The sequence below is a fragment of the Lissotriton vulgaris genome, chromosome 6 (genome assembly GCF_964263255.1).
Source record: "Lissotriton vulgaris chromosome 6, aLisVul1.2, whole genome shotgun sequence".
In the NCBI taxonomy this organism is placed as follows: domain Eukaryota; kingdom Metazoa; phylum Chordata; class Amphibia; order Caudata; family Salamandridae; genus Lissotriton; species Lissotriton vulgaris.
In genome coordinates this window covers 1,743,569,899-1,743,593,489 of record NC_141694.1, presented here as the reverse complement: position 1 = coordinate 1,743,593,489, position 23,591 = coordinate 1,743,569,899, and the positions used below count along the sequence as shown (strand labels likewise).

The 23,591-nt window shown below is 43.4% G+C and overlaps 1 protein-coding gene across 1 annotated transcript in view; it reads left to right on the top strand.

The window, feature by feature from the left end:
- CAPN13 (calpain 13) overlaps nucleotides 1-23,277 on the top strand; it is a 493,752-nt gene extending 470,475 nt beyond the window's left edge. The window contains exons 22-25 of the mRNA XM_086925977.1: nucleotides 6,553-6,669; nucleotides 8,841-8,896; nucleotides 12,716-12,767; nucleotides 20,123-23,277. Of these exons, the coding sequence (XP_086782103.1) occupies nucleotides 6,553-6,669; nucleotides 8,841-8,896; nucleotides 12,716-12,742 (200 nt within the window). The 3' untranslated portion in view covers nucleotides 12,743-12,767; nucleotides 20,123-23,277. The remainder of the gene's footprint in view (nucleotides 1-6,552; nucleotides 6,670-8,840; nucleotides 8,897-12,715; nucleotides 12,768-20,122) is intronic.
- Nucleotides 23,278-23,591: the final 314 nt, after the last annotated feature.

Sequence of the window (23,591 nt, the reverse complement as noted above, 5' to 3'; positions counted from 1 at the left end):
TACGCCAACGCCCTTTTTGCTGGTATGCCGGGCTACCTGCTGCAGAAGTTACAGGTGGTTCAAAATACGGCAGCCAGACTCATATTAGGCCCTTCTGCTAGGAACAGCATCCGTCTTCAGTTGCGATCCCTCCACTGGCTCCCCATGGTAGATAGAGTTAAATTTAAATCACTGGTTTTGGCCCATTATGCCCTTCACGGTTGCGGTCCTCTTTACTTGCAGAGACATTTCTCCTTTTATGTTCCTGCGTGATCCCTACGATTCTCGTCTGTACGTTTTGTCCAGATTCCCCGCTTCAAGTTTCAGAGGCTTGGTGGAGGCTCCTTTGCGGTGAAGGCTGCTGTTGCCTGAAATGCTCTTCCTCTTGCCCTGAACACTATTCAGGATCCAGTGGCCTTTAAGAGGAAAATGAAAAAAAATGTTTTGCTTGAATCTCACTTTTCATACCCCGGTAGGCACCGCGCCCGGATACTCATGAGTAGCTGTGCACGCAACAAATTCATGTAACATAACATAACTTACACTTTCAAGGCACTGCATAACACTGGCACCTACACTTTCAAGGTACCACACAACACTGGCCCAGCCTACTTCAGCAATCATGTCTGCTTTCACAAACCTTCCAGATGCCTCCGCTCAGTAGGACTCCTATTTGCACAAATCCCCCTCATACGGAAAATCAGATCTAGCGGTCGAGCCGTCTCCTATATCGCTCATAAAACATGGCACGACTTCCCTCTGCACACTTCTTCAATTCTGTATAAATCTGAATACATGGCTTTTTGAGTAGTACCACTGTGCCCTAGGAGTACTTGGGCTTACTCCTGCTCAGCGCCAGGATACCCTCTCAGGTGATAGTGTGCTTTACAAATTGTGAGAAGTTGGCCTGGTATATGATGTTCACTATTCTAGTGATCACCTTGAACCAGTCCAAACAAACCTTATGGTGATGGTTGTAAAGTCACCCTTATAGACCAGCTATCCTAGTGGTAGCATGGACAAAACAGTCTTAGGCTAAACTCAAGAGGGCATGTGAAGCCAGCTGTTTTACCATATGTAACCCCTTTAATACCAAATGAAAGGACACCACACAGGATATATATAAAATATATATGTTATTTATTACTAGACAAACCCTCTGAACTCTTTATGAGGTCAGAGGCACAAGCACAATACAAGATATTAACACCTTCGACGCTCATGACAAGCTCAGCTCATCATGAGGACACCCCTTGTACACTCATGACGAGCTGAGCTCGTCATGATTGCATTGTTTTTTGAGTTATTCAGCACCGCAAGGGAATTGCTGCAGCGCTGATGGTGTTAAATTAACCCCTTAAGTGCTGCTGACGGCCAATGGTCGTCAGCAGCGCTACCTCCCCAGTGCTGCGCACGACCATTGAACGTCCATTCAGCACTAGTTCTAATGGACAGCGCAGCACTGGGGAGAAATGTTTACACGCAGCTAAGGTGTTAAAATACAATAAGTTGCACAAATTACAGTAGGGCCCTAGGGGCACACTAAACCATATACTAAAATAGTGGTATAAGGACCACTACACAGAAAGTGAATAGGCCTAGGGAATCGCTGTGGCTACGCTAAGCTACCAAGAGTTAGGAAGCAGGAGACCCACGGGAGGCGTGTGCATAGTCTAATCACAAATGCATGTTACCATGGAGAATGAATGGGAACGTACAAGTTACAAACTAATTCTTTTAGGGCACTTCTGACTGGACTTGGTGAAAGTTACTTGAAACCTAGACAGTTGGATAGTTGATACCCACAGGAGCACCGAAGTACTCGCGTTACCTCACCCACAGGAAGCGGGTGCATAGGTGTCAAAGTGTATCGGGTTTCGTCGTCAAATCCTATGAAGCCTGGAAGAAAGACGCTGCAGGCGACCAGGAGAGAAGTGTCCAGGTGGATCCAAGGGTGGATCGAAGATGAAGAGGACCTGAAAGCAGAGGGCACAGAGTCTGGGCCACTAGACAGTGACCAGGAAGGAACCAGGCGATGTCGTGAAGCAATCAGGTGCTGTTGTGAAGCTTGTCTCTGCAGCCATTTAGAACAGGAGGTGTCGACGACAACCAGGTGTCAGGCACAGACTGTCCCACAAAGGCTCTCGCTGTCTGCGGTGTCGGCTTCAGGATTGGAGTCAACAAGCCTTAGCAAAGGCAACCCACGCAGGAAACGAAGTTGGCTTCTTACTCAGACCAGCAAGGTCTGAGGGGCTTCTTCTTTTGAGGGAAGCAAGGGCCAGTCTGTAGCAACCAGACCAGCTGTGTAAATTCAAAGGTTCATCGCCAAGATGGCCACTAGCCAGCGGGCAAGTGACCGGGCAGACGCGTCAAGCAGGAAAATGCAGAAGGGCCCCACGCAGAACTCGTGGAGTGTGCAGGGCTGATCTTCCGTGAAGATGATGCTCGGGACTGGGGCTTCACAATCCCCAATGCACAGCTTCGAGGGTGCCTTGGGTGCTGCACAATTAGCAAGTCGCAGACTTTTCAAGATGGCCGGTACCACGTCTCTCGTCGCCTCCACGGGTCTCAGCTCTGCTGGGACTGTGGATCGGGCTGTTGGATGTCTGGAAGTCCAGTTCTTGTCAGGCTCTGTGCTCGGGCTCCGGCAGGAGCGTCGACAAAGCAAGCCATTGATCGCTGGATAGTGCCTGCTTGTTCAGGGTGGTCACTCCTTGACCATAAGGGAGATTCTTCAGTCATCTTCTTGCAAAGTAGATCGTCGAAGGTCCAGAGTTTCGTTTCAGAGTTTCAGTCAGGATTAATCTAAAGTCTTGGGACTCAGCTCCTACCTATATACCAAATCTAGGGGCTGGATTACCTGCTAGGTCCCTCCTATGGGTGGGACTAGGGTAGGGGGTGGTTACACCCCTTTCCCTTTGTCCAGTTTCGTGCCAGAGCGGGGCTGGAGTGCCCCAGCACCAGTTTGAACTGGACCATGCATGGGACACCTTGTGTGCCCCAGGCAGTGTCTCATTCCTTTCAGCCCTCCCTGCCCCAATACACAAAAGCCTGTCTGAAGTGGTGGTAGCACCTCCCAAGGCAGGAAACCAATTTTTCAAGCCTCCCTCGCTGGATGGACTCCCAGCAGCAGAAGGTCAGACTTGTGTCTGTGGAAGCAGCATCCATTTTGTGATGCTGAGGCTCTGGTTAACTTTAACCGGGAATAGTAGGAACAACATGTCTTCTCCCTTCTTGAAGGGTGGAATGTTACCCCGTCACCAGAACTGGAGAGGGGGTTGTATTCCAAATCGTATGGCACCTTACTCGACATGTTTTGATAAAGCCAAACCAGAGTTAGTATTTAACCGCGAGGTTCATAATGCACTTAAGAGTGTATGGTATGGCAATATCCTAGAACAGCTATAAGGACATGGTTCTGAAAGCTGCAGACAGGCTCAGATCATGCTAGAGCACCATCTCACATAAAGCCAAGCACTCTGTCTCCAGGATTGTCAAGGCCTGCCATAGGAGTGACTTATAGGTGTATATGTGTCTAGATATAAGGTTAGATATAGGTATACTATATCTAAAGCAAAGGGTGATTACACCACCTTGCCCCAGCTGAGTGATCAGCCAGTTGTGTCAATTTGGGTGGCCAGCCAGGGGTGGCATAATACATGCTGAAGCCCCTGGTAGGCCTTGGATGCACCTATGCCCTGGGTACCTATAGTACACTGTACAGGGGCTCATAAGGTTACCCAGTATCCATTTGGAGATGTACCTAGGGTACATGGAGTCCATTTTAAAGAGAGAGCAGATAGCCTGGGGCGCTGATTAGCAGGATCCGAGGCCAACTAAGTCGAAAACCAGCTAAACACTAGGCAAAAAATCTGGGGTAACCATAGTCAGGTATCCACCTTCCTACACAAATGTCCTTAACATCATTGATTCGAGCACACTATTTTCCAAGCGGACTATTTTGAAAACCTATCTTTTCTAGGCAACCTTTGGTCTTGCCAGATATCATTTGCTGGGAATGGCGAACTCTGCCTGCAAACTGTCTTGATGTGAGCTAGAACTAAGCTTCCACAAATCCTAAAAAATATGACCGCTAATAGGCAAAATTAGTTTGTGAAGAATACCTGGCGTATCATTGGGAGCTTTTCTCCAGTTACAATGGTTTCATGAGAGAAGTGCACATGGTGCATTTGCAACAACACAATGACAATAGTATAGTTAAAACAAAGAAATTGAAGATATTAATGAGTACAATCACATAAAAATGAAGAAAATTGTGTGAAATATTTTTGCGAAAGCAATATCTGTTCTCTTGAAAGCAATGGTCCCTTCTCTTCACCTTCATCTCTGTCAAACTCCTTCCAAGGTCTGCCCAAGTGGATAAGAGCTTCTAAAGGCCGGTGGTGCAACCCAAGCTGGTGGTGATCATTTGATTTAATCATGTCAGTAGTTTATCACCCTTTTCAAAGCACCGCAGACTGCAAGATGCCCCCGTTAGAATGAATATTCCATACATTTATGAGGCATACGAAAAATAAATAAAAATATACAGAGCTGTGTAAAGCAAAAACTTCCCACTTATTTCTGGACTCCTACCTGATCCGAAGAGTACTGCTCAGCAGATGTGGATGTCACAAAGGCAGTCATGGTTGGAGGGCTCAACATGTACAAGAATGAGTGCCAGTGCTCAAAGCTCCACTTAAAAACTGGTGCTATTACATGTCAACGCACCGAATACCAACTTTGACCCCCAAGGCAGGGAACCAGATGATTTCAGTCAGTTGAGCACAGCAGAGGTTGAGGCAATGGGGTGGTGCACAGTGGAACATGCCCGCTGAGCTGAGGGAATCAAAAGAAACTATGACAGGTTAATCTGCTGTGTAGGTTGAGCCAGAAACCAAAGATCCCAGAGGAGCATCGAGACTGAGGTGACACAGACCAGAGAAAGGTCTATGGAGACATGGCCAAAGGGAGACAAGGTCATGGGAATACACTGGGTAGATACAAACACTGGAAGACTTGGGAAGGCACTGGGGAGTTAGGAACACTATAGAGACACGGGAGAGATAAACACATTGGGGAATCACAAGCACTGGGATACTTGAGAGACAGGGACACGGGGAAACACGAGAATACAGATGCAAGAAACTCAAGGAGCATGGAGAAAGGGAGCAATGAGGAGACAAAGGAAGGCACTGAGAGTCACAGGGGAGGATCAGACACAAGGAGAAACAGACCCAGGTAAACACTTTCAGATATGAAACTCTGGAAACGCAGGCACTGGAGTGACATAGACGTTTGGAAACACAGACACTAGGAGACACAGGAAGATGCCGTAGGACACAGACAGGGGGAGACAAACACACTGTAGAACCTGGAAGAATTGTGGATACACAGTTGTGGAAATATAAAATTCTCACTACACTTACTCTGCAGGGAACACCACAACCAAGCAGTGCTACATGGTCACACTAATAGGAAAACTATGCTGTACGTTTAAATATGAACTTGATAAAGAGGGTCTTCAGTGCTGGAATAGAGCAGAAAACATCAATGAACCTATACAAGCACTTGTGAAAAGGCTCATCTGTTAAGGGGTATTCTGAAATCCATCTGGATACATATGAGTTTTATATTTAATGCCAGGATGTTCCAAAGGGAAGGAACCAGCACACATACAAAGTAACATTCATCAAACTGATATATCAGGATGGGCACATTTGAGACAACCTTCCATTTGTTTGGACTGAGTTTAGCAATTTGTCAACTAAAGAGTTATAGATGTGTACTTTTAATGTACAGGCGAGAGACTGTGAGAGAGTGCCCTCTCAAAACAATACATTTCTATCATTTTGACAATTTGTAAATCTCTCAAAGGTTCACTGTTTCCTGGGAACTTAAACATTTGATACCGTTTCCTGGTGAGTGTATGAAGGCTTGTTAATCAGAAGACATTTGGCTACCAGCCAGCACGTCATAAAACATGGGCCAGTGGATCAGCCCACTTCAGCTTCTGGCACTATGAGTGGCAAACTTTTCCTGAACAAAAGTACCCGTGCTAATAAAGAGAAGAGCACTTCAGTGACAGGACTGGTGGGCCAAGGCTTTACTTTACCAAAACGTTTTTTCCCCACGGTTTATCTTTTTTTGTATTTCTTTGTAACTATCCTGTGTTTAACTGTATAGTAACTATAAATAAATCAAAGCCAATAGTGCCTTTTCTGCTTGCTAATTCATTTTGCTGTGCTGTGAATTAAAGCTAAAAAGAGTTTCTGTACCTGTTTTTGTGCAGGTACCAATGAAAAAGGTGTCTGCAATAGTCTATTAAAAATATATACAATGGTTTATTTTTTTAGAAAAAGAATGTTTATTACAAGTACATGGCCACCATATTTTGTTGGGTTGTATGGTTTCATATTCTTCCTTTTATTTTTGTGCCATACGCTTACAATGCAAATGAGAAGAAAATAACCCTTTTGGCTTTCCTAATGCTTGATATATAATGTTTAGCAACAATAATGCAAGTCATACATATAAATGACATAATTCCATGTCTTTCCCTTCTGTTTGTAGGACTTTCCGCGAGCAGTGATATGTTAAGCCTTCTGGTTCTACGATATGGTGACTCTGCCAAGAGATTAGGCTTCACTGATTTTGTGAGCTGCATCATTCGACTTGAAACTGTGACCAGTAAGTGAAGCCATTAGCCCTGCTTGATACATGTGGTTTACACATTACTTAATGAATGCATATGAAGAATCTTAAAAATGATGCACTCTCAGTAATTTGCGATCCACGCCAAATCGAACTAGTTGTGTGAAAAAAGGTCATTTCAAATTGTTTGTTGACAAGTGGTCAGAAATGCAACAGTAAAGTTTGGAGTAATAATATGCTGTCTCCGATAGACAAAGGACATTTGTGACCAGTGCAGGCAGGGGGCGTAATCCACTTACCGAAAGCATGTGCTCTCTCAAGCACACACACTAAAGGGTCGATTACGATGTCGTCCAGAAGGCTCCAAACGGCATTCGTATCGTCCAAATCCTATTCGGAACCCGCCTTTTGGACCGATGCAGACATGTTTCCCAATGAGCTATTATGATGGCTGGGAAGCGTTCGAACTGTCTGACTCTGTTCCGAAAGGCATTTGGAGCAACCAAGTCGGTCAGAGCCAAATAGTAGCAGTCATTGGAGTGCGTTTCCAGCTGAACGATTAGGATGTCAGAATCGGACAGCCTTTCCAAATCAGTTGTTCTGAAACAAATCGGCTGTTGGAATCTGACTTTGGGGGCCTGTAGCAGGCCCCCTTCTACCCGGGGCCCTCCAAATCGGGCCCATGAAGGTACCCATGGGTCCCACTACCCATGGATGCACATTGTGGCAGGCACCATGGGGTGCCCTCCATGGGGTGAAGGTTTTCCGCAACCACCCCTTTTGTCAACGGGAGCCTGTGTTCTCATTCGAAACACAGGCTCCCATTGGATTCAATGGGAGTCCGACCGAATCGTATCTGGAAGCATCCTGATGCATCAAAATCGCTCGGTCGGACTCCCCGTATCCGAGTCGTTCGAAAAGCATTCCCGAACCAAATCATTTGGAATGCTTTCCAGACGAGATCATAATCGTCCCCTAAATCTAAACTAGACGACCCGGCTGGATGGGGGTGGCAGGACCCTGCCCCCCACGGGAGAGTGAGATTGTGATTTCATCTCTTTACAGAGGATGCACAAACTTTGTACCACGGCACATGTGTCCTACAATTACTGTGGCGTTCTAGATTAGCTTTCCCCATGTTTCCGAATCTGTAATATTGGGTAAATGATTGGACAAAGGTGTCCTGTAATTTTTAGCTGCCTGCATCCAGCACACATGAAGGAACACACATTCACACTGTGCGCATGCGGAATGCGCCCCCCACCCCGGCCAATGAGCATGAGACAGGCGGCTGCATGAGGACCTTCCCTGGGTGCACAGTAAGCACTGCGGTGGGGGCACTTTTTCCATCCTACCCAAGGTGCCTCATGGCATCAACAGAACTTGAGTCCACTGTACAAAGGTAACTCCACAGCCATAAAGGGCTAGAGTTCCCCATGATTTCCAGTGACAAGATTTTTCCCAAACTTCTGCATGGTAAGCACTGGCAGTCTCACTAGCCTGGCATGGAAGGGCACAGATCAGCATCTGAAGACCGGAGCCAATTTGCCCTGAGGCCAATTTTTGCAAAAAACCCCAAATACTTTGCCTTGGGAATTATCTGTCAATAAGGGCCCCGTTTTGCCTTTTTCCACTTTTCCACTTCTTGACACGTTTTCAATCATCCTATGATTATTATTAAAACTAATATTTAGCTTTGCCTGCTCTGGCAAGTATATTCCAGATTGAACGTCTGTTTCCCAGGGACGTCATTTAGGGGTCGCCAGGGGTCTCAGCTGCGACCCCTGGCACTGCTTTTGCGACCGCTGGCCTCTAAGGTGGCACAATAAGTGCATGGAACACAAGTGCAGCTCTTCCTAATGGACGCTGGTTGGCGCACCACTTGCCTGGTTTCTGTAATTTTTTTAATTAAGCAAATAGTGAATAATAGTATGCATGCATGTAGGTGAGAGTATCTTTATGTGCACGAGAGAGTGTGAATGCGTTAGCATGTGTGTGTGAGTCAAAGTAAAGGTCAACTGGCGTGCAATGTCACTTCCGCTACCCGAGGCATTTTGATAAATTGACGTCTGTGCTATTTCCATTTCATTGAAGGCTGCTGAATGTTAATGGTATGTTCCAAACACGTATATCGAAAAGATTCATAATGCATCTTATCTGTCGTTTCCAATGTTTCCTCAGTAATGTATATATTTTTTTCTGTTTAGAAGTTTTCCGCAATTTAACCAAAGATGGCAAAGGGATCTACTTGAGCGGAGAAGAGGTATGAAGGGAAACGTATATATATTTTTTTAATAGCAGAAGCTACTATGAAAAACTTTCTATCCCACTCACCGTATAAAATGTTAGCCAGCTAATGATTCCATACGAGATGCCAAATTTTGAATGAAATCATTTGGCTATGTGCTCGTATTTATGATATTGCTTTAGAAATAATCAGGCAGTTGCACATCTGTGGCTCAAATGATTATATATTAAAATGCACATTGAAATCAGAGCCGGTGCAACATTGTACATACTTACTGAGTACCTGCACTTAGCGTTGCTGCAATACATTTAATGGGAGAGAGTACCAGCACTTCTCAGGAGAAAACAAACACTCTGGATACTGAGTACCTGAACTTCCATATGCCCATTGAAATACCTGGGTTTCCAGCTCAATACTAGCTCGGTCTGTCTGCGTAAGCCTACACCTCCTAAGACTAGGAAGCATGAGATTGGATGCTTTGTTGTAACTAGCGAGCTAAAAAAAAATATTGTGAATAAAATCATTGAAAATGCGACCTTGAAAAATGGTTCTTAATGTAAAATGTAGTTTACTTCGCGAACAAATAGCTGGCTGATGAGCTACTGCCAGAAAGACCCATTCCTTGGGGCATCTTTGACTCTGAATGGAGTAGGGCAGAATTATCAAAACTTTGCACTGCCGCAAAGTGACACAAAGTGGTGCTAAGCCTTGATAAAGTATTTAGAGCTATATTTATGGCAAAGTAACGCAAGCAGAGCAGCAGGTCACCATGCTGCAGTGCGCTGCGCTACAGAGAGAGGGCAGGAATGCACCGCATTTAAAAGATACGTGGCTGGCGCCGTGTGCTGTGTAACGCCACCGCAGACACCCTTGCACAATGGTGCCAAGGATGGCTGTGTTGCCTGCGGATTGTTTTTGTGCAGAAAGTGGCACTTTCCCATACAAAACAATCCTAAGAGGTATGTGTGCTGCAAAGTGCAGCTCACATGGAAAGAGGAAGTAACAAGGAGAAATACATATATTTCTCCTCGTTTCTCCTCTCCTGGGACGGAGTATCTTTTTGTTGCATTGGTAGGTCTACCACTTTTGATACATCTGGGAATGCGTAAAATTAACATGGGAGCTGCTTAGGGACACCTACGCAGCGGCCATGGAACGCCTTCCCCGGGCACAGTAAAGCAACACAGTGGTTTCCGTTGCATTTAATTACTCCAGATTTATGAAGCCACTCAGGGGCATGCAAGGTGGCCTTGCGTTGCTTCATAAATCACAATTTTGACTTGCATCATGCTTGCACCATGTTGCCTGGTGCAAGAGCGATGCAAATAAATATGGCCCTAACTTTCTAGCACACAACTTTTTTCGAACTGGAATGTTGTCCCTAAATTAGCGCAGCCAGCGCTTTCCACTGCTTTGCACTACTGTACTTCAAGGGGTTGTTCCATGGGTGTTGCCTGTGTTTCTTACATTACCACTCATAGGGCCCGATGTAGGTAATCTCGATTTGCCTACTCTTAAATACTGAATCATACCGATTCGGTATTTAAGAGTAGGTAAATGGGATAAAGGTAATTCCACTTTTGAAATTACCGAATCGGAATGATTCGGTAATTACCTCAAGGCCCATAGGAATCAATGCCAATTACCGAATCGGTAAATACCGATTCAGTAAAATTACCGAATTTGCAAGGGGGACAGGGTGTCACTTTGACACCCTGTTGCACCCCTCAATTGTGCATGGGTGCACATGTTGCTGACATACATGCCCTTAGGGCATATATGTCTGCAACATGGCACATTTTTTAAAGCAAAAACATGTTTTTTTGAAGGGTTTTCATTATTTACCACCAACTTCTAGTTGGTGGTAAATAACGAATTCTTAAACCCGTGTAGCACTGATTACAGTGCTACCTACATGTTTATTTACAGAATCTGTAATTTTACCGATTCGGTATTTTACAGAATCGGAAAAATTACAGATTCGGTAAAATTACAGATTCTGTAATTTAACATGCCCCTAAATCTCATTTTCCAAATACCGGTCGGAAACGGCCGAAATTACCGAATTTTGGCCGTTTCCGACCGGTATTTGCCTACCTACATCGGGCCCATAGTTTTTAACGCAAAGACAGAGTTTCAAAGATTGTCAGATCTGGTTTTAAATTAAAAAAAAATAACACCTTCTTGAGGAACACTCAAAGCCACAGAACTTTTTTAAAATGTCTCTAAACATTTAATTTCCCCTGTTGCATGTGACTGCACAGTATACCAAACCTTCAATGTTTGAAATGTTTAAAAAATTGTCTAACCATAACTATTTAATCTATTTATTTTGCCGTTTTATGTATCACACGCGTGATCTGAGGCCATTAGAACTCTTTATAAGAGAACCCAACTGGTTAAACGTGTGTTTTTGAAGGACAGAGAGATTAAGTGAATCTGCTGAGAATCAAGGCTGGGATTTGACCCTAGTTGCTTAGTTCATAAAGTCTGCAAACCTAGCCACAAGGCTAAACCTCCTCACCATACAATACATGATTTTGTACTGGAAGAGTAGCCTTTTAGTCAATAAACCTTTGCTGGATTGCATGCACAACACATTTGCGCTATAGTAAAAAGGTGGGTGTGGAGCTAAGGAGGCCATTTGTACACCAGTGCAGGGGAAGTAAGCAGCAGCAGCCTATAGTTAGTAAATACAGCTCTGGGTTGCTCTCTCTTGCAGATCCCCAGTGGATACTCCACCTCCTGGTCACTTAGAGGTGCAGCCCGCATGTCTGACTGTACCAAAAGCCTGCAAGGCTGTACTGGACGAAAAATGTTGTGGGTGCTTATTGCATAAAAAATACAAAAAGCTGTGCTAAAAAACAGGCATTTTCAAAGCAATAAGGACATTATAAATGTATTAACTTGATTTCCATTTAGTGCTTCACACCACTCCTCTACCTAATCTAAGTGCTGTAAAATAACAAAGATTATAGGGCCCGATTCACAGAATTAACTTAAGACAAAATCCTAAACTTACTACTTTTGGTATTCACAGAATGCACTTACTACTTTTGGTATTCACAGAATGGATTTACGACTGCTAACTTTACGTCGGCACTCCGGCCAGAAATTCCGGCCCGGAGGCGGAGCTTCCGGCTTGGGGGTGGAGCTTGCAGCCCAGAGGCAGAGCTTCTGGCTTGGGGGTGGAGATTTCAGCCATGGCTAAACCCCCACCTCCGAGTCGGAAGCTCTGCCTCCAAGCAGCAAGCTCCGCCTCCGGGCTGCAATCTCCACCCCCAAGCCAGAATCTCCGCCTCCGGGCCAGAAGTCCCGCCTCTGGGGCGGAATTTCCGGCCCGAGTGCGGACGTAAAGTTAGTAGTCATAAATCCATTCTGTGACTACCAAAAGTAGTAAGTGCAATCTGTTAATACCAAAAGTAGTAAGTGCATTCTGTGAATACCAAAAGTAGTAAGTTTAGGATTTTGTCTTAAGTTAATTCTGTGAATCTGGCCCTATGTTGCCCAAAGCAGAGCTAACTGCTGAATCAATTTATCAACCTCAGATGAGAGGCTGAGTTGGATGGCTTGGCTGATTGTTGAACTCAGGAACAGCAGATCATGCATTCCACAGTAGATAACGTTACTCATTCAGCTTTGGTGCCATGATGAGGTACATGTTATCATCTGCAAACCTAATGGAGGGGCTTCCTTACAAGGGCCAAAGGTTTGGTGTTGGCTGCCAGCCTTGTAACTTTTCCAATGAGTTAACTGCATAAAATGTGTGTGTTATTTTATGTTTAACTGTGTTGAACTATATTTTAAACTGGTGGGTTGTCTTGTGCTTTTCAGTGGATGCAGATCATCATGTCAAGCTAGGAGATGGTGGATTCACTTTTTGCTGGTAAGTAACCAGATGAGTGAAAGGACAACCTTTTGGCATAGGCCTTAAGAAAAAACTGTTTGTATTTCTCATTTTTAAGAGAACTGTATCACAATGTTGGATCAGATTTTCATTAAAAAAATGATTGAACGTTTTGGGTTCACAGACAACCTCTGAAATACTAATGATTGGAACAGTTGTATATCATGTGATACAGAGTAAACCACCAGAGGAATGCTATGTGCCTGATTCACTCAAATTTTTTGTTGCAATGTGAACCATGCACATGTTGCTCAACAGCACCAAATTATCATGTTTTGGTGGTTCCCATTGGGTTCCATATATGTTGTGCACAAAATGTACACAATGCAAGGCACACACTGAACGTCTGCGAATCATGGAAAAATATATATTTGCAATTCCTACTTCTTGTACAAGTGCAAGATGCAGGTTTTGAGTTTTGGGACTCATCAATCAGTTGGGCATTGTTAAGTCTCGGCTACAAACAGTTTTTGCTGTCTGTAGGTAGACTAATGTTTAAAATACATAGCACTTCCTTAGAGTGGGCTTTGTTGCCTATCTCACTTCTCCTTATTCAGTGGCGTAGCTCTATATTCTTGTGGTTGTCATTTTCAGGAGCATTTAGGTTTCACACTGTTTTGTCTAAATGATTTTTCCTTCTACTGCTAAGTCAGATCATGTTTGCAGTACATGGGAGGGAATTCTCCCTTTCTCTCTCTGCTCGCTCTCCCTTTTCACTCATCCCCTTTCTTTTCACCCCCTCTCAACATCCTCTTGCTACCTTAGTCTCCTGTTTTGTTACTTTTTTTTTACTTTTGCGTCTTGCTACGCTGTTGGTGGGTGCGGTAGTAATCTGTTGGGACGGATAAGTCCTCTGCATGGTAATGGGTGTGCACCCCTGCCATGAATTCCCAACTGTACTGATTCTGGATCCCTAATGCTGATGTTTGTTGTCATAGGCAAACACGGATTATGCGTGTGCACCATGTCATAAGCCTGTCTCATAGATTGCAGAGTTGTTGGACCAGGAGGGGAACCCAAAGTGCTATCCTTATAGTGGTTACTGCCTTTACCAGGAGTTAAGCGGCACAAGCGCTGTGCTGGCATTATACCATGTAGTGATTAGTTGGAGTGAACAGGTCCTTTCTAACCTGTGTTTTTGGAGGGAGGCGTACAGGCTCACTTACTTTTACATGTTCAGCTGCTGTGTGCTTAACTCACCCTTGGCCTACATCAGGTTGATGTGAAGTGCTGTACAGCACAAAAATGGTGTATCTGTGCTAGTAGTTTGTGTGCCTGGGAAGGGTACAATACAAAGATAGTGCAGTAGTGAGCATGGTGTATGCATGTGGTGGATGTACATGTGCCTGTTAGTGGCCTATAACTGGTATAGTACTTAAAGGATGTAGTGCTGTGCAGTGAGTGCAGGAAATATGCATGTGCTTGGGTGTATGTGTGAGTGCCTGAAACGTTTCAGTGCTTCGTCCATCATCTCCTTGCGTTTGCTCTGGGTGCATGTGTGCCCATGTGTGGTATAGTACATAAAGGATACATTGCTGGGGAGTGTGCGCATGTTGAATGTGAGTGCTGAATGTATTTGTGCCTCTGAATGGTTCAGTGCATGCAGGATACAGTATTGTAAATGCTGTATACAGGCAGTGGATGTGTATGTGCATGTGGATGGTACAATATATGGAGGGCCCTGTGTTGCATATGGGAGATTCAGGCCTGCATGGTGAAGCATGGAGAGGAGGTAGAGAGACCCCCTTAGACAGATTTGAGGATTGCTGCATTCCTGTAAGCTGGGTAGGACACACACCGGAGAGGGGAGGACCAGGCCTTCTCTGCATACTTTAAGTGCTCTTTGGTTCAGTGAAACTTACAAGGAAGTGGCATGGGTACATCTCAGGAAGGAGAAGGGGCAGATAAGAGAATCATAAAGAGTAGGTTTGGGAGCCCTGGGATAGATAACCGTCTGGTGCACATTTCACTGTGACTGACATCCAGGTGTGAACTCTAGTCCCTCCAATAGCCTGTGTTGTGGGATTATCAGCTTTGAAGACATGCTTGCTGTGACAGACCACTTTTCAAGAAGAGATACCAGAGGAGCATGCCCTTCAAAAGAAGCAGAACCTTAACATAAAACCTCAAAGACGCGGGCCCTAAATCACATTTGGTGTCTGAAAATGGACTATAAGAAGAGGTGGTTGAGACCCCAAAAATGTCTTCTACCAAGCAGCCAGACGAGCTGTGTGAGGAGGGGAAGCTCTGCTTGTGATAAAAACTGGGGGCCAAGACCTGCTTGTCTCCCTGCAGGGTCCAAGACCACTTGCCCTGAGCTCCAGCGCCTGCCTGCTTACCAAGATCAGTGTGCCCTGTGAGGAAGAGGAGAGCACTGGAGGCAGCAACGTCCAGTGGGGAGCCCTGTCAAGTGGACTTTCTGTGGCCGATGAGAGGAATCGACTGCTGCACCAACCGGGTTGTTACCCATGTGCAGAACTGAGTCAGTGATCTACGAGAGCAGAAGCAGTACTTGGACCAGTTTCTTAGAATGCATTGTAGGCTGGGCCCCAGAACATCAGGAGTAAAAAAAACTCAGGGCCATATTATCAAGCCTGGGCGATAAAATTATCGCTGCTTTATCGGCAGCAAACTGCCGCTAAAGTGGCAATAATGGGCTTGATAATAGGCTCTATGGAATTCCAATTGAAGCCCTTGGTAGATGTGAAGGACATCTAACATGAGCTTCAATTGGAATTCAATAGAGGCTATTATCAAGCCCATTATCGCCACTTTAGCGGCAGTTTCGTGCCGATAAAGCGCCGATAATTTTATCACCCAGGCTTGATAATATGGCCCTCAATTACCACTGTTGGGCCCAGTAACCCCTGAATGCACCGTGGCCCTCTGAAAGGGGTTCTGGCACTTTCTTTAATATTGTTTTGACCATGCTAGTGGACCATGGGAGTATGCACACACCTATAGCATGGGAAAACATGTTTCTTTTGTTTAAACAAATCTCATTCAGGGATGGCCACTGCAGATGGTCAAGGTGGCTATGTTTAAATGGGATATATAAAAAACAAATTGCATTAAAAGATGACCATTGTAGAATGTGAATGCATTCTTTGCAGATACCTAAGACAAAAAAGGCATTACTACATTCAATATGTATCACAGCCAAGACCTTTTGTCTTTGATAATCGTTATTTTCTTGACTTTTGCCTGTTTAGAGCAGGGTTCAGTTCTGAACTACAGAAAATTGGACCCAATTAATTTTTATCCTCTAATAATCACCACACCTGATTTATTTATGTGTGGGTGCAGTCCTCAGTTAGTTACAGAGTAGGTCCTTGGCCATGCCTTTGCCACTCTTAAGTTACACATGCCTTAGAGAAAGCAATTTCCCTCTCTCTGTTGTTTTGTTCTGACTTTATGGATCTCTGCCACAAGTTCCTACAAGTTTGTAGGCTGGCATTCGTGTTCCCTACATTACGAGACAATTGAAATTAAGGAATGTTGGTACACCGTGCCCCATGTTTCATTGAGATAGTGCCACTATCAGCATGTTTGGAATTTTTACCATTTGAATGATAAATTAATGGGTAAACAAAAATTAGGACAGAGAATGGTAACGCAAATAACAAATATACAATTTGGAGAGCCATTATTTGTAATGAGGTTGATTCTACTAATTAAGGTCAATGTAAAGGAGTGTCACAGCTTGAGAAGGATGAAGCTTCATTCAAAAGTGGTTTGTGAGTGGCATACCTTATTTGATCTGTTGATCTTTAGACATAGAAAGATACCTTTATGCTGATATATGCAAGTGTTTCATGACAGTTGGGTAAACAATGCATTTTAAGACTGCAATCCTCTGTAGGTAAAGGTACACAAACTCGTTCTGCCATTACCAATTGGGCCAACATTTGAGAGAAAGATAGTTGGACGTGAGGGAAGTGGTTGTGGTAACAGTTCTAATTACCATAATTGTGCATTCTGGATCTTAAACAATTAGATTAACGACAATCAGCTTCACTCAGCTCCTACATGTGCGCTCTTTTTTTTGCAAAATTATGTTATAATGAGCTTGTCGAACACTAGGTAGGTCCAATGTGCTGCAAGAAGGGCATCATATTTGTGAAAGAAGGGGCAACTCAGTAACCCTGGGACATGGGCAGTATAGTAATAAATGAAACAGTGGTCCCTGAAGTGGGAAGTGTGAACCTCAACTTCCATTGTTAGTTTGTAAATAACCAACAGTAGATTGGTATTACTGGAAGGCATCCACTTTTATTTAATTGCACTACATTCAGAATAATAGAAAGACGATTTAACTGAACTCTGTTATCAAATGCAAATAGAATTAAAGAGGTGTTCCTAAATGACGCAACCTGCAGCAAAGTGAAATAAGTAAGTAAGAAGTGTGCAAGTGCTATACAATTTATACATAAATCGTAACTGTGTAGGATGCATAGTTGTCTGATCTAAACTCTAACTTAGAGTGGCAGGCTCATGAATTACATAAACACAGAACACTATTATTGTGTCAACCTTTCGACCCTCTAAAAGTATTTGTACAGGGTCATCATCAGGACGAAGGATAGGAAACACCCAATGGGTAGTGTTTCTGTAGCGAATGAACAAACAGTGTATTCAGAAATGGATCCACAAATCATAGGTCATGAAACCCAACTGGGTCCAGGACTCATCTATCATCAAATACATCCTCCTTAGGATTTTTGAGGACTTGGTGGGAGAAGGGACCATTAATAGTCCATAGACTGGAATGGGTATCAGTCATGTGAAGTGACTTGGTGGTACACACAGGAAAACGCAAACGTCCATGGTGATGTGGTATTCCTACAGTTTCCAGTATATAGTCTTGGGAAATGAAACCCTAATTGAGTTAAAATCATCATTAATTAAGTAATTGGTGCGCTGCAACCCAAGCCAAAGGACCTCAGACTCAGCAAAAATTAAAGAACAGCCCCTAAATCTATTTGGATCTTAACAAAAGAGAGTAAATCAATATGTCTCTGATTGTCAAGTGCATAAATAAGCGTATATGTGAGTAAAAAATATTACACCTAACTTACGGGCCGATTAGGATTGCGGTTTTTCCGCATCCTCCGGGCCGGCGGAAGTGTTCCCCGGCCCGGAGGATGCGGAGCCTTCAAAGACACCCTGCCAGATTAGGATGGCTGGGGGGTCAGGAAGACTGTCCGCCACTTTTCCGCCGCAAGCTCTAATATGGAGGCGGTGTCTAACAGACACCACCAGCCATATTAGGATGGGTGTGAACAGATGCCTTTCCGTGGCGGCTTCTCCGTCGTGGAAAGGCATACGATGATTTCTTTGGGGGCCTGTAGCGGGACCCCAGGGTGAAGGGGCATGGGGGTGCACATGGGGGGTACCTATGGTACCCCCCTGCATTTGCATGCACAAAGCGGTAGGCACCATGCGGTGCCTGCCGCTTTGTGCATGCAAATGCAAAGCATGCATTTTTAACATTGCGGCGGATGCTGCTTCAAGCAGCACCCGCCGCAATGTTAAGCATACAGGATGTGACCGCCATGGTGGCGGTCACATCCTAATTTGCACGGCGTGACCGCCGCTGCCCCTGCGGACGGTCCCTCCTCCTCTGGGGTGGCGGACGGACGCAGGTTCGTCCGCCATCGTAATAGGGCCCCTAATTTCGAAAGCGTTGCATCTGTCAGTGCATGCAATAGCAGCAGGCAGTGCCCGCCAGAAGTGATCGTTCTGCTAGGAAGCAAGAATGGGATCAAGCAAAATACATGGTCCCTGTAGGTCTTTTGCACTTCCTGCATGTCTTTGTCATTTGATATCTGGTGGAAGATGATCTAGCAGACGAATTGTGCATTAAGCGATTTACGTATTCTCAATCTCAAATAAAATGTTTTCAGTTATGACTATCCCATTCTTATTATTGGAATGCTATGTGCATGGTGCATAGGAATTTATTCTATTTTTTATTTTGGCTTTTTGATTTAGAATCCGGTCTTCTTGTGTTGCATCTGGCTTCTAATGTCCAGCTATAGTTGACACAGTCAAGTTCAGTCTTATACCCTTCATTTTCTTGGATTTTTTGTTTTCTAAATTATTAGGAATATTTTACAGGGTTTATTGTCGAAGGGACCACCAGGACTTCCCTAGCCTCCTGAAGAACTTCCAGATCCAACTAGCTTAATGCCTCATCCTGGTCACTTCATCCGAGAGGAGCTTTCTGTCACCAAAGCGTAGGCCCAATATGTGCTTTGCTCATTTATTTTTAGCCACTGATGGGGGCTGAATGCAGTCTTTGGGCATCCTTCTGATTAGTTCAACTCAACATGCTAATACTGTCCACCTTTATGGTTTGTCACAATTATCAGCCTAGTTATTCAGTAGAACTATGGTTTTCTTCTTTCCCCTTGTAAGATTTTCTCTGATGCCAAGAGCAAAGATAAGTGGTCTCAGCATTGTAGGTTTTATCAGCACTCCCCTAAAAACATTTGCTAAATTAGATTTCATAAGTGGCAGGTTTCCAGAGGAACAGGAGAGAATGCTATCGATTCATGTTGTAGTTTAATATCCAATCCAATAGGGCGCCATTGTTTTGTTCTCTAGCTGGATGTTCACTCTCCTGTTGCAAACTTGTCTGGATCAACATTGCAATTGTCCAGGTTGTAACACCATTGTGGCATCATTCGTTCTCTGCAGTATATGAGTATATGAGCACCGCTCGTCTCACTGGATGACCATGTACCCAAGGATGCTGCCTAGGCACCCGTGGGTTGCATTGCTAACCTTGATAGGGCAATTTGGAAATGCATCTGAAAGTGAACCGACACATTCCCGCAGCTACCATCTTAAGCATGTTCTCAGCTATTAATAAAATAAAACAATAACAAGAATTACAAGAATAGACATTTTTAAATGTTTTAACAATTTACGCTTTAGCAAACAGTGGAATAGGAATAGAAATATCTATTTTTTACCGAAAGCGTTTTTATTCTTTCCGCAAAAAGATTGCTGAATTTCTGTGCTTTCTTGTAGGGCCTTAAACATCTCTTGTAGGGCCTTAAACGAGGCTCAAATCTGTTGTTTTAACTTCCTAGTGAAGGAATTTGTCAATTGAAGTTAATAATATGTCTCTCAATACCATGCTGTTTCGCATTCCTTAAGTAGCATCCCTTGTGCAAAGGATGCTGGTATCTATTAATATCTAAGTGTAAGGCATGGCAAATTGTAATAAATATATAAGCATACTCCATTAGAACCTAAAAGGTTTTTAATCACCCTGACATTTGCTACATTTACTCTCACTATTTCTTTTTTCATCCCTCCCACAGGTGGACAGCACATTTTTTGAAGATATTCAAGTCTTACAAAAACATGATTCCTCTACATAAGATCTGCAAAGCAGTGGGGCAGTAGCTCTCCCTTAGATGTAAAGGGACTTCTCCTCTGGACTGTGTCATACATTTACCAAGGAACATACTTTTTTCAGACGAAGGAAGCAGCAGTTGCACACATTTCAGTCACTAATAATCTGTATTTTGATGCTATGTTTGTGGTGATGCATGGTTAACCTGTTACATGCACTATTCTTCAATCTGTATCAAATTGAGGGAAAATTCTAAAAGCCAGAAGGCAAACTGTGAATACATTTCCCTTTCTTGCATTGATACGCCTGATGTCACAGAAAATAAACCACTCTATGAGAGGAGAGGCCACTGAATGCTGATTTGGAACTAAGGAATAAATAGTAAGGGAAAATTAAATGGACCTTTTAACAAGCACTCTTTCCAGTGAAACAGTAAGTGCATTACTGTCGTCTCCTTCACATAACTCACGTTATTGAGGGGGATGAATATTGAAAGTTTGTAGTCTACTAAAGTTCTCACTACAGATGTGGCAGATCATCAAATGTTGACTGTAAGAAATTGAGGTTTTGGTTGAGGAGGGTGAAAACCCTTCTCAAGCAACATCCACATCCTTGTCACGGTGAAACCACAAAAGTCCCCAAATTAACTGTGCCTATCTTTCTGGTAGCTTGGCACAAAAGCAGCCAGACTTAACTCAGAGGCAATGTGTTAGATATTTATTCAGCATTCAAACAGGAAGAAAGGGAGAACACCACACAAGAAAAATTCTAGATCAAATTCAAAAAGAAGGAAAGAATCTAATAAATATTTTGAAACAGAACATCAAACTCCAATCAGTAGAACCGAAGTTATGAATTTCTAAAATATTCAGTAAATAATAGTGCCTAAAAGATCATAGCGCCAACCGCTGGCATCTAGTCAGGGCAAAGTCAAACGTTATGTCCAACCAAGGATGGATCTTGATTGGGATCCACGAAGTGGATTGGGCCTGGTCTCGAATTTCCTTTGGACTTTGAAGAAATTAGAAGAAAAAGTTGCAGAGAAGGTACTGTTCACTGGGGCAAGACACCTCTTGATCTGTTTCTGAAATTTCCTTTCTTCCCCTCCCGGGTCCCGAGATAACTGAGGTGCCAAAAGGCTAATGTGAAGTTCTTTGTGAGTGCAGAAAACAGTACCTATTGAATTGCAAGTATGGTATGTGACACCTCATACCCAACCCCTCCGGTCAACACCAAGGTCCTCTTTGTGTCACTGTCTGAGAGGATTTAAAGGCTGTATTTTCCTTGTTCCACTGGATTTTAAACTGGCACATAGAACAGTGGTTACCTCTTCTATGGTGCAAGTCAGGATACAGCAGAGACTCCGAGATGTTTTTTTTAATGCAAGTGTACTCTTTACCCTTTATTCATCTCCAATCCAGAATATGATCCTACATAGAATCAGAAATAATTTTGAAATCTCAATACGCATTGTATAACGCTCACTTGTTTGATAGCATTTCTTCAGATTTTGCATACAATAGAATGTTTTTATTTGAAACTTTGAGAAAAAAACCTTTGCCAAAGTAATTGCTTTATCATCAGTGCTAATGTCAGGCCAACATTTCAAATTGTCACTCTTTTCGTATATGAATGTCAATTTATTTTTTTGACATGAGTGTTCACATAAGACTGTGGGGCAGATGTACAACTATGTTATGCATGCGCAAATGGAAATTCGGCCCGTTTGCGACCACAGAATTGCTCTGCCCCATGCACAAACCACATTTTGCAAGTCGGTAACCTATTACCGACTCGCAAAGTATGGTTTGCGACTCCCTTTTTGGAAGGGGCGTCACAAGGGCATTCTTTGCTAATAGCAAGTCTAACAGCAATATATGATTGTTTTGTGACTGCATTTGCAGTCTCAAAAGACTCGCAGTTCACCACCTACTTCAAGTAGGTCGTAAGCCACTCGCAAACAGGAAGGGGTCCCCTGGGGACCCCGCCCCTTTGGAGAGTGTGTGAGAAAATATCTGTTAAGAGCAGATCACTCCCTGCCCTTAACAAATGAAATTGAAAAGTTTCATTTTCTTTTTTAACTGCATCCCGTTTTTCTTTAAGGAAAATGGGCTGCATTTTTTAAAAAAACTGATTTATTTAAAAAGCAGTCACAGACATGGTGGTCTGCTGACCCCAGCAGGCCACTATCCCTGGAAGTGCTAGCCATTCCCAATAGGATCGCAAATTGCGCTTGCCTAATGAATATTAATGAGGCATGCAATTTGCGACCCCTTTGGGAATCGCAGTGTCTGACACACTGTTGTACATTCACTTTTGCAAGTCGCAATTCGATGCAATATATGACTCGCAAAAGTTATTATTCCTTGTCAGTTTGATGTGTGCCATTTTGATAATCTAGTTTAGTTGGAGTATTTCATAATACAAACCTAGTTTCAAGGGACAACAGAAGGACCACACTATTGAGCATGAAAAGAAAAGTAATTGAGAGCCATTTCATATTGCAATCTTAGTATATAGCTTAATTTAAAACAGAGAGTGGAGACATTGTTTCTTCTCAGGTTTGGAAGGGCAACGAGTAAGAAAGAGTACTTAGAAGTGAGAATTTTGGCATGCAAGCTTGAGTAAGTGGTGGGTTGAGAGTTTCCTGGTGATTTCGTAAGAGTGGAAATGAGAGGCTACAGAGAGAGCTTGTTCTATAGAGTTTGGTTCTTTCTTTGTAGCACATATGAATTTCCTGTTTTGTAAGTTTCTACCAATGTTACTTTTACTGATTGAGAACCCTATTTCTTTTTCAGAAATAGGATTCTATTTACTTTCTTTCAGCTTGAATAGTTATAATTTTTAATCACCAGGGAATGACAAAATTCAAGAATACAATATTTTTCAAAACTCCTAAATAACATTCCTAACTTTAAAAAAAAGCTTGGCTTTCTTATTAAACATACCAAAACATGCATGTATCATTCATAAAGAAATTGGTGGATAAATAGTCCACTTGGGACAAAAAATATAGGGGCATATTATCAAGGGGGTTTATCTCCGCTTTTTTGGCTTTAAAAGCCAAGAAAGCGGAGATAAAATTATCTCCCTATTACCTAGCTGCCGCTAACACCAGTTAGCGACAGCTAGTAGGAGATAGCGACCATCTTGGGCCCCACTTTGCATGTCAGTGATATTTATCACTAATGAGATGCAAAGTGGGCGTGCCAAGATGTTAGAGACTGAAAACAGTCGCTAACATCGCTATCTCCTATTACCAACTTTTGGAGATATTCGCGCTAAGCGGGAATATCTCCAAAAGCTAACACCTGCCCTGAGCAGTTCTTAGCCATGTTATCCAATGGGAGGTGGATAACATGGCTAAGAGCATTTGCTCGATAATGCATGAATATCGCTGACTTTTCAGCGATATTCATGCATTGCGGCCGTTT